Source organism: Stegostoma tigrinum, chromosome 15 (genome assembly GCF_030684315.1).
Source record: "Stegostoma tigrinum isolate sSteTig4 chromosome 15, sSteTig4.hap1, whole genome shotgun sequence".
In the NCBI taxonomy this organism is placed as follows: Eukaryota; Metazoa; Chordata; class Chondrichthyes; order Orectolobiformes; family Stegostomatidae; genus Stegostoma; species Stegostoma tigrinum.
In genome coordinates, this window is record NC_081368.1 from 24968319 (window position 1) to 24980654 (window position 12336).

Genomic DNA, 12336 nt, shown 5'->3' on the forward strand with positions numbered 1-12336 from the left:
CACATCTTAACGGAGCGATTATTAACTCACATGACTTGATTTACATTTACTATGTGAATACTAAGGTGCCCGTTACTATCCAATTGGTTAGTTATTCAGTTTAATGTTTGCTACTGGTATTACCAGTGATCAACTAACTTCTGAAGCAAAAGCAAAGGGTCACTTGATGCGAAATGTTTATCTGCTTTTGCTCCACAGATGCTGCCAGACCTGCTGAGTTTCTCCAGCTACTTCTTTGTTTCAGCTTCTAGCATCCGCAATTTTTTGCTTTTTATTGACTGACTTCTATCACTTCTAGTTTTCTCCATCACTTGCACGTACAACCATTAACATACGAACTCTGTTGAACAAATAACATTTGTTACATGGGGAGACTGATGCAGGAGCACCAAATCAAATGAGGCAGAAAGAGTAACATTATTGCCCAAAGGCAGGATCAAATTCAAATACATTATGGACACTCTTAAGGGTGATCCCACTTAAGTGACAAATTGGGGTGCAGCCATTTATTGGTCATAATAAAGAGGCTTGACTAAAATACAATTGTTTTGTAATTTACTTTGTCTCCCTCTGTCAAAAATGTCTACCCTCAGGAAGCCTTTCAAAGTAAGTTGAACTATTAAATCCCAGAGTTTGAACTAACTAATTTTAGCCATAAGAGCTATTAATATTTTTGCTAACATAGTTTCTCGTTGGGTGGAATGTGCTGGGGCACAGTAGCATGTTGCAGGGAATTATCTCACAGCTGCTGCTGGGGTGCACTGCCCGTTTAGTCACCCAGACATGTAAGTGATGTAATGCTGGGGTCACACCCTGCTCTTGGAGGAACTCTATTCCCATGTGGCAGACAAGCGACAGCCAAGAAAATCATCCTCACTACTTTGGATCAACTCTGGCCCTGTTGACAATGGAAACAGAAAGTAAAGGAGAGAAACCAGCCGTTGGATTACTTTTAGCATTGAGCTGTCCCTCTTTAAAACACTCTCACCCATCCAATATGTCACGAACTGCTCTTTAGAACCTCCAACAACAGTGATTTAATACAAAATCCACAATTTTGCCCCTGTGCTACATGGTGGAGCAAAACAACTGTTTGTACTCTTCCCTGAGGTTAACATTTTGGAAATATGCTATATTTCAACCAGCAGACTAATTTTTTCCAGCTACCTTATTCAATGACAGATATATGTAAGGAGGCTCAATTATTGCTGTGTCAGACCTTGAAGCTTGATGCTTAAAATTTCCGTGAAATTGGTATTAGAGCAACTAAGATCAAAATTAAAACTAAGTCATATAGACTGGCTCTGCTCATGAATAATATGAACAACCACACAATAATAAGGATAATAACAGATGATAATACTTAAACAAACATTGAAATAAATAGTCAAAATCCACCAGATATTGAAACTTACATGAAAATATTGCTGATCATTCCAAAATAGTGATCATTTACATCAAACTTAAATCTGAAACCCAGTGTCATTTCTGACACTTTAATTAGGAATTTCAACACTGGTACAAAGAATGGATGGGAATAGGGATAGGAGTTTAAACATTAGGATTGAAAGGAATAATGAGATTGTTACAGCTCAACTACGCAATGAAGATCCTCCCTTTTGAATTCAGGTCAGTCAGACAATTAGACTTTGTGCTTCAACATACGCATTTAAATATGCAAACTTTAAACATAATGAAATCGGATGATATGATCCCAATGCTCCTACATATCGATCCCATCGTTACACGCTGTAAGGTGGCCCTGTACAATCAAACAATAGTTAGGCAGTAATATATAATCCGAGCTATTATACTAAAAACAAAATTAAAAGGAGCAAGGGAGATTATTTCTGGCATTATACCAAAATGATCAATTACTAACCTTCCTCCAGTTCATCAAGGCTGGTAACCTTCCCAAGCCCATCAATGGAAAAGATAATGCGAACTCCCTGTGGGAGGTTCACATTATCAGACAAGGTTCGGGTCAGGTCTGCCAGCAGGGCGTCAAAAGAACGGAAGCGATCTGCAGATATAGCATACACAATGCCCTTGAAATACCGATCTCCGTTACGGTAGAAGCGGACCTTCTTGGCTTTCTTCTCAGTAGTAAGGGCCTGCAAGGTTCGGGTACGGTAGAAACTGCAATGAGCGCTGTGTGTGGGGCTTGGTAAACCATTCATCCTGGAACCCTTTGAGTAACGTGTCTTGTCCCTTTCGTCAAAATGGCCGAAATCCAGCTCTTTATCTTGGAACATGCTTCAGTTAATTGATCAGATTTGAAGATCAAACAAACCTGCAAAAGACATAAGACTCAAGCTCACACACAGCAAGCATCCATGAACATCTGAAAAATCCCTGGTCATTATATATCCTAATACAAAGAATATTCCTTCGATAGTTGGACGAAAGCACTGATTTAACTGGAGATTTTTCAATAACTGGGAATACGTATTAAAGTCGGTGAAGGAATCATTGGCATCAACATCTGCCCAAACCATCTGCATTCCTTGAATATAAAGGTGTTTGCATTCTCACTCGAAGATCACAGGAGACTGGTATTGGAAATAGAAATATTATAGTGGACCAATAGACTTGTAATGAACCACATCGTTAGTGAACAAGAAGGAACTTTGCTCTGTATCATATCAAACAGTACTATACTCAACATTAAACTCCTAAGTTGAAAGGGCATTCTGATCTTCAGTCAAGATGAGTTGCTTCCAACAGAGGCTAGGAATCTTACAGTGAGTAACTCACCTCTCCAAAACCTGTACACCACGGCAAGGCAGAAGTCAGCAGTGTCATGAAATATTTGCCACTTGTCTGCATGACTGCAGCCCCAAGAAGCTTGACATCATCCAGGACAAAGCATCACATTCACAAACATTCAGTCAATCCATCACCAAAACTCAGTAGCAGCAGTATGCACCATTTCTAAGATGGACTGCAGAAATTCTCCAAAGGTCCTTAGGCATGACATTCCAAATCTATGACCATTACCATTAAGAAAGACAAAGTAGACCACTACCTGTATGTTCCCCTCCAAACCAGTACCGTCCTGATTTAGAAATATATCTTCAATATCACTGGGTCAAAATCCTGGAATTTCCTCCCGAATGGCATTATGGATCGACCTAATTTTTTAGACTTTAGAGGTTTAAAAAAGCAGCTCACTGCCACCTTCTCAAGGGCAATCAGAGACAGGCAATAAATGCTGGCCAGCCAGTGATGCCCATGTCACATGAATGAAGGAAAAGACACAAAGTTCAACAAAAAAAACCTGAGAACTTATTTTCTGGATACTCTCATCTTAGAGTTTATATTTAATGACATCTTAACAGCCTTTTAATTTTATGAAATGTTCTAATTTGAAAAATAAGTTTTAGCCTGCACAACATCATTTAGTGACGAAGAGCTACTGCTTGATTTAACCATTAATGGCTGATGTTAGGTTAAATAGAAAAGTTCAAATAAAACATGTTTTTAACATAGATGAAATCAGAAAAATTAATTTGTGATGGACTTGTCCCTTTGGGGCAGTGACTCCAGTTTTCAGTCACCAAGGGATTTTAAACAGCCATAATTAACCAGTAAACAGACCACATGAACACCAACTGCTTTCCCATTAATATTATTGAGCATGAAACTTCCAAACATTCCCCTTTATATCTCTAATGTGCTCACACTACTGAAATTACTAGGTAAAAAGCAGTAAATAGAATTATTTAAATACACTTATCAATTAATTAAAAGTGTAGAAATCAGTTTTCATTTAACCCAGGATACATATTCACAACTCCCAACATTTACCTCTATGCTGCATTCTGCCATAATCCTTCCAAAATTAATTTGTTCTCATGTGAATGCCGTTTCATGAAATTGGGACAGGACATTAATGAACAGACTGTCATTTATTATATAAACATAATGTACGTTTCAATACATAATACAATGAATTATTTTTGAAGTTCAGTCACTGTTGTTATGAATGCAAACATGACACCAATTTTAATGGCCCCAAAAACAGTTGTTGATACGAAAGACTATTATTCTGCATGTAGTAATGGTGGTTGTGAGATTAGCATTAACCAGGTCACCAGGAAAGCTTCTTTACTTTACATCCACCTGAAAAGACTGACAGAGCCTTACTTTGGCATATCATGTAAAATTCAAACAATATAGATCTTGCTCAGCAATGATTTGAAGTATTATCCTAACTAACCCACTTAGGTCTCGAGACACCGACTCGTAACAGAGAAATAGGAACATGAGCCAAATTGGTACTGAAAATTAAATTTAGTGCACTGGTAGATCAAGCCAATATTTGGAAAGCTAATGCACTTGATTTACCTGCAAGATATGTCATTTTAGTGCAATACCATTATGATGACGATAGCCCAGGCCTCTTCTAAACTCATCCATCTACCAAATGCACTGATACTCTTTTCATCAACTTAAATTTAGCAGAACCACATCTATAGTACTGAATTCCCAGACAGTTATTGGGACTAGATATCAGAATTTAATAAGTGTTGATGTCATGTCAAATTTCCATCAATGATTTCCCCTGTCCCAAAGGCTAGATTGAAACACAAATTTCCCTCACACCTCATATGAGTGACCAACCTTCACCCATGTCTACACATTAGTAAATCAATGGGGCGTAATAAATGCGACTGTGCCTCCCTTCACCCAACACACACTTTGCAAGTGATGTCAGAATGGAAATCCTGGTTAATATTTCTCCTCCCAAGGTTGGGGACATCAAGGATTGTTGCTGTTGTGCTGAGATTGAAGAAGGCACAAAGATTGAATATGGATCTCTGCAGTTTACTTGGCTTTCTCTTGGTTAAGCTTCCAGTGGATTAAAACTTGAGTCTTTAATGACCTGTGTATAATCATAATCAAGCAGCACCCTTGCTTCTATGCATTATTAATGAAGCTCACAGTGAATGATGACAGGACTAACCCTCTTAAATTATGGTCAGAACAACTACATCTCCCTCTAAAGGCATGCTTTAATTCCATGTTGTGGGTATGGTTTCATGATCAACTCACACTCATAGATGGAACATCTTTCTCTGTAACATATGAGCAGGTTTTGGAGTGAAACGTGTTACGTGATTCCTACCCAGATCCAGGATCATTGACATCATGGACATTTAAAGTGGTGATGCTGGGTTCACCTTGCGATGAGCTGTTGTGGGATCTGGACTTGACAGGCTGGTGCAGCAGAGGGGTTTTTTTGTTTGTTTCCCTCAAGTGGATTATAGACGAGAATTGGTGGGCAGTGCAGAAATGCTGACCTGTGCTGATCTAAATCCGGGAGTGTTGTGAGTGACCCTGCCTGAGGGAGGGAGCACAGCGTCCCAAAGCGACACCCTCTATTGAAGTGAAAAATCAAAATGTTAATTTTCACTGCAGCCCTGCAGAATGATGTGATCCTCAAAGGTGACCGAAACTAAAACACAAATCTGAGAAAATAAAATCACGAAAGTCATCGTTTTGTATATATAATCCCAGTTACAGCTGGAAATCAGAAACACAAGGAACATTTTCTCCTGACCCCATGCCTTAAGGTAACAATTTCTGGGGAGTGGCTTCTCCTCGCTCTGTGCAATGTATCTGATATAACGGTTTTCACATAAAATGTATTATTCATAAACGGCTATGTAAAGAAAGGGCAACTGAATACACAACACGGAAGGCTCATACTAAACACTTGTTAACAAAGGCGCGATAAATGAATCATTAAAAGCCGTCTCATCAGTTACTGTCAAGAACATCTTAACAAAGAGAACTCAGTATTGCGATTTATTGAACATCGTATAATTTAAGAAAATATACATAACGCTTGCTGACAAACGGGATTGTCAATTCGTTTATATAAAATCCCATGATCAATGGAAAAAATTTGTAAGGTGAAGCGATCTGCTTGAAGGGAAGACACTATTGTCTATTAACACTTATCTGCAATATGTATTTAACAATAGATTGAATGGGAAATGTTAACTCTCAGGCGGTAATCCTGAAAAAATACTATGGAACGACTCGTTAAAAAGGTGAGGAAACATCAGGTATCTAGCAATGAACTCGAGCTGTAGAATAAAATTTGAGAAATCTTATCGTCTCCATGTATCAACTGCAGAGACACTAAAATAAATCACTTTTCAATGAACATCGACTAAAATATCTTACTGCAGAATGCCAAACCCGAACTCGATCAAAGTGCTACAGCAATAGTGCACGTATGTCTATACAGAGATAGATAGAGATTGCTTCTTTTTGTCTCTGTCTTTTACTTACAGCAAAGGAGCAACTCACCAAATTGTGTGCAGTGTGGACAGGGTGTGGATGCAGAAAGAAAAAGACAATCCAAGCCTGCTTTTGTTGTCTGCGCTCTGGCTGGCCAGACCCACAACGGGAGAAATCGTGGCTTCTCTGGGTCCTATTGCGAGTTGAAGCCGTCTTCCACTAAAACTGTTGCAAGCGAGTCCCACGTTTCCCGTTCTAGCGCCTCGCAGGGGTCGAATGAATGAGAGACGAAAACACAACATACATTATATATATACCTGTACTGCAGCGGTACCCAAAATGGACCTCAATTCTATCAGTCAGCACATTGGGCTAATTGTTTTATGGTCGCATGTTGTAAAGCAATATCGAAGAAAACGAGACGTATGGGGAATGATTCCTTCAAATCAGAACAATGTTTCTGTTGTTTGCAGAATATTTCTGTTGCCTTAGAATTCTACATTCTGCTACTGCAGAAAGAAAGGCCTTCTCACACCTCAGAATATAACAAAGCAATTCATATAATATAACTTATAAGTACAGAGGCGAGCAGAATAAAAAATGTAGTCAGTTTCTTTGGATTCTTTGAATAGGCTGTGGTCAGCTACCCCGAAAACACACACACAAACACTCCAATATTTCATGCTCAGGGTAACGAAACCTGAGCTGTGACAGTATAACTTCATCCCAAATAGCTCCATTTGCCTATCACATGTGAGGCATGTCTCCATCATATTTACAAAATATGTATCCAATGGCATCGAAGGAGGTTCATTGAAGTCTTGCATTCCCTCTGCCCCCTCCCCGCCAGCGGGTGGTAGTGTTCGGGGGAGGGGTAGGGAAAGTTGTGGGGGAAGGGACTGGTAAAAGAGAGAACGATTGGGAGAAGGACAGAGAGTTGTGAGCGAGAACAGAGTTTGGGGGAGGCAGTGAGAGTTATGGGGGAGGAAGACGGAGTTTGGGAGAGGAATTGGGTGGGGGAGGGGAGGTGAAGAGAGATTTTGGGAGAGAGAGTGTCAATCCCAACCACTTTGTATGAAGGAGGCTCTGTCTCACGGATTGAGACACGTTCTCCAGTCATGAGCGTTTAAACATTCACACTCGCCTTTAATTAAATCCGCAGTACGGAGAACAGGAAAACTGACAGGAGACTGATTTACACTGAATCACCGCCCCCAAGCGATTCCCGATTTGATACAAACAACCTGGCGTTTGCCTAACACCTAGCTCGGTAGTATGTGAGGTGGGAGGTGGGACCCTGGAGGAGTGTTGTAGTCAATAGAGAAGGGGACAGGCTGGGGAGCAGACATTTAGATCTCTGCGGCGCAGTGATTAAGGAGACATTGGAAATGCAGGTGGGCTGGTCACTGTCTAAACCACCACGTGTCAGATCCTGCTTCTTTTTATTAAATAAAACTGTTAACGATATGACAATTAACAAAATAAAGCATTGTCGGGTTTACTCAGGGAAAGAGGCTCTTTGAATATCTCACAAAAACATCTGACTGCAGCAAAAGGAGTGGAAATTTTATTTCTCTTTTTGGCTTCAATCAAAAGGCACTAAAAGGGCTTGCTCTCTCATTTCATTCTCACTGCGACTGACACATATTTTACAAAAATGTTACTGCCTGATGAAGTTGTGAGCGTCATTATGCTGTGCGTTTACTGAACAATGAGATTATGACCCAATATCAACCAATCTTTTGACGTGCAATTTTTATATAATGTACGCCTCTATGGCAGCGTGTTTAATCGTTGCTTCCAGCCTCTTATATCATTGCATTTTCATTAAAACAACATATGCTGTTCTAGATAACAAAGTGTGAGGCTGGATGAGCACAGCAGGCCGAACAGCATCTCAGGAGCACAAAATCTGACGTTTCGGGCCTAGACCCTTCATCAGACAGAACATATGCTGTTCTCTCGTGTTTAACTTTAATATTAATACCTGCATGCCAACATTTACACTTTATGGATTTCTTCAAGGTAATTTTATATAATAATGCAAACCACGTCTCCGGTCATAGAATTTAAGACCCTCAGAGAGTAGGTATGGATTTTAAATCACTGCTTTATTGTTAGTAAATCTCAATCTATTGAAGTTGCATCTGTTCATTGCCAAAATGCTTCTAACGTGAGCGGGACCATCCTGTTCAACTTCTACCTGAATTGTAGCAGACCCTCCCCGTCACGATGTATTGTTGCTATGCTTCAGCATTCAGGCCCGTGAACACATGGAACGGAAGAAAAAGGCAGCTTCATCTCAAGCTCAACGAGGAATGAGAGAGAGACGTGACCTCTGTTGGTGGGCCTGACGTTGCCCCCACCGGCCCCAAGATCACCGAGCAAGGTCAGCCTACGGCTGTGTCATCTCAACAAGAGCCCCTTACACTGCAGAAAGTCCCAATCAATCAAGAAGCTAGCAAATTTAGATGGAGCACCTCGGAGTCACTGCAAAGGAGCCTAGAGAGAATACATTGAGTGGAGTTGATGCAAGACTGGGGTCTCTTGTAGAAAGTGTGCTGAATCATCTGGAAATGGTTTTTGTGAAATCTTAGAATATGAACTAGAATCTGCGTCAGACATTCCTAAATTATGTGTCTAATTGGAGGCAGAAACGGTCATCTCATTCCGATCATCATGTCCATGGTCACTACTTTTCAAGGGACATCTAACTGAGTGAGCTAATGGACACAAACACGAGAATATAGGTTAGAAACCTTCCCCGTGGTAGCAAATCTTTAATGTGTCTAAAAATTCTCTGTCCAGAATTGTTAATAACTCAATTTAAAAGAAATGAATCAACGGCTACTTTAAAACAGTGGTTTTACGATCTGTTAAGTGCACTGGTATCAGTCTTGCCTCTCAGCTGTGGATTCAAGCCCCATTTTGAAGCATGAAATCGCGGATAATTTTCGGTGCAATTCTGACCGAATTAATTTTTCTTTTGAATTAATTGTTAAAATGGGGCCAAGCCTGCACTCCAAGATGAATGGCAAAGATCCAATGACACTTCATCATAGAATACCAGGGGAGTTCTCCCTGAACACCTAAAAGCAAATAATTATCACACTAAACAAACAAAGAATTGCGAATGCTGGAAATCTGAATCAAAACAAATTGCTGGAGATACTCAACTTGTCCGGCAGCATCTGTGCAGAGGAAACAGAGTTAACACTGAAGAAGGGCCATTGAATTGGAAACGTCAACTCCGCTTTCTCTCCACAAATGCTGCCAGACTTGCTGAGTTTCTCCAGCACGTTCTGTTTTTGTTTCATGATCACTGTTGTTTAGGGCATAACACAGTATGGAGCTGGAAGAATACAGCAGGCCAGGCTGCATCAGAGGAGCGGCACTTCATATTCCGCCTCGGGAGCCTACAGCCCAAAGCTTGTTGCGTGCAAATTGAATGTCGCTCTTCCACCTGATGCCTCTCCATTTGCTTACAATGTAGACTTTCTACTGTTTTTGTTACATTTCAGAAACATTTCTATTATCTGTTTGTGATAATCACCATTGGATGTTTTCTCATACGTTATGAAGCACGTTTATTCTTGTTTACTTAATATCCAGCAAAGATTGTTCCTAGAGTAAATACCTTTTCTAGTTCCAACACCAAGTGTAAAGCCAGCCTGTATTTTAGCAACCTCTGCTTCAAATTTCTTTTTATTATAGTTATTAAGGTCGCTTTAATGAGATAACTAAATAATCTTTAAGTTTGTTAGGTAATATGACTAATGAATGCCTCAAGTCAATTAGTATGTATATTTTTGTACATATTTGATTTCTGTTATCACTTCTAATTCCTCCAAGGGTTTTTAGATGTTTTGTTGTTACTTCATCTACGACTGGAGCTATTCCTGAACTCAATTTGCCTTCATTCTTTAGCTCTCAGCTCTTTATCCATCTTTATATCTTTATATCCTACTTTATATCTTGAGGTCTCCTTCAATTTAGATTATGTTACAATTCACTCATATATTTAGCCCTTTGTTTTCTACTGAACCCAATTAAAACATTATTTTACTCTAATGTTAACATCAGTTTTTAATCCTTCTCCCTACAATCAAAGATTTAACCTGGCGCATAATCTTCATTACAATTTACACTGATACAATGGATCTTTTGGTTGGTCCCTCATTTTGCATTTGCTAATTCCTGAATAATCCAAATTACATTGAAAGGGTGTGGCAGAAATAATGCAAAGTGACACTGCCAGAACTGTCCTGCTGTAAATCCCAAATGGAAAATAAAAGCATCTACCTTGGTGAATTTTTCATGATACAACTCTTTTAAACTGGCCTTTTCTTTTCTGGCACTTCTGCAGCAATAGTTTGGGTATGTTTGTTACTAAAGTAAATTCGGCCTGAAATCTAATAGATTCAGTGACAATCAATATTATTTTCTCCTTCATATCAGGTGGCACATATTGTTGATCCAAGCATACATTATTAGCTCAGTACAGGGGTTTTTCCATATCTATTTTCTGTATCTAAAATATCTGCAGATATTTTTGTGTATACTGTTATACATTAATAGTTTAAATTGGATATGGTGAGAGGACAGAGCTTTGATTGGCTCAATAGTCATTTTCAAGGAGAGAAACTTCAAAGTACTTTGGCGGAGAGGGATCCAGACGTCTTTGCACAACAATAGCAGAAAACTGGTAATCATATACCCCGAGCAATAAGGAAGGCAAACGGAATTTTGGTGCTTATTACAAAAGAAATTGAGTATGAAAGTAGGGAAGTGTTGCAACAACTGTACAAGGCATTAGTGAGACTGCACCTAAAGTATTATGTACAATTTTGTTCCCCTCACAGGAGGTTTGCTAAATTGACACCAGAGATAAGGGGCTTGTCTTAAGAAGGGAGAGATTGAGTATTTTAGGCCTATATTCTCTGGAGTTTAGAAGAATGAGAGGAGATCTGATTGAGGTATATAGGATGCTAAAGGGGATTGACAAAGTAGATCTAGAAAGTATGTTTCTTCAGAGAGTCTGTGTGGACTTGTTGGGCCAAAGGGCCTGTTTCCACACTATAGAGATTCTATGATCTATGATCTATGATTGATGATCTACGATCCATGTGGGGCAGCTTAGAACAAGAAGTCATATTTCCAGGTTTTGGGGTAGCAGATTTAAAGCATAGATGAGAGAAATTTCTTTTCTCAAAGGGTCATGAATCTCTCAAATTTACTACCCAAAGTGAGGTGCATATTGATACATTTAGTAAAATTAAAGAGGAGATTTTTAATAATGGATTGAAGGCTTATGGAAAGTAGGCAGAAAGTGGAGTTGAGATGAGGTCAGCCATGATCGTATTGAACGGTGGAGCAGGCCCAAAGGCTGAATTACCTATTCCTGCTCTTAGTTCTCATGTTTTTATATAGGGAAAGAGCCCTTAATATTCTAAAGCAGTAAGATCTTAAGATTATAGTCACAAACAATAAATTCTCAAACTGAATGAGGATGTCAACAATTTTCTGAACAAATATTGTATTCAGGACAAGTCATTAGCAGTTGAAGATATTTCTAGACATGCCCTTGGTAGAATGTGGGTGCACAAAACATTAGCATATTTGATACTTTAGCTGTAAATGAAATGAGATAAACCAGTCACTGTTCTATGCAGTATAGCTGCCGATGCTGATCTGCCAAACACTTGTTCTAATGGATTCTACATGTTAGCGAGTTTTGAGAAGATTTGTAGCTCAGGTTGAGGTTCTGGATGTGAGTTTGCTCGCTGAGCTGGAAGGTTAGTTTTCAGACGTTTCGTCACCATTCTAGGTAACATCATCAGTGAGCCTCCAACGAAGCGCTGGTGTTATGTCCCGCTTTCTATTTATCTGTTTAGGTTTCCTTGGGTTGGTGATGTCACTTCCAGCATTGGTGATGTCATTTGCTGTAATTTTTCTCAGCGGATGGTACATTGGCTCCAACTCAATGTGTTTGTTGATGGAGTACCGGTTGGAATGCCATGCTTCTAGGAATTCTCATGTGTGTCTCTGTTTGGCTTGTCCTAGGATGGGTGTGTTGTCCAC

General features: G+C 39.5%; 1 protein-coding gene across 4 annotated transcripts in view; it reads right to left on the reverse strand.

Moving 5' to 3' along the window:
* Nucleotides 1-6662, reverse strand: part of LOC125458638 (neuronal migration protein doublecortin-like) — a 168405-nt gene extending 161743 nt beyond the window's left edge. Inside the window, exons 1-2 of one of the 4 annotated variants that reach the window (XM_048544060.2) lie at nt 6325-6662; nt 1883-2293 (exon numbers count right to left, since the gene is read on the reverse strand). In XM_048544060.2, coding sequence (XP_048400017.1) covers nt 1883-2255 — 373 coding nt within the window. In that variant the 5' untranslated portion in view covers nt 2256-2293; nt 6325-6662. Of the gene's footprint in view, nt 1-1882; nt 2294-6306 lie in introns of all 4 variants that reach the window. The other 3 variants (XM_048544062.2, XM_048544061.1, XM_048544063.2) reach the window with 3 other exon arrangements.
* Between the last annotated feature and the right edge of the window lie 5674 nt (nt 6663-12336).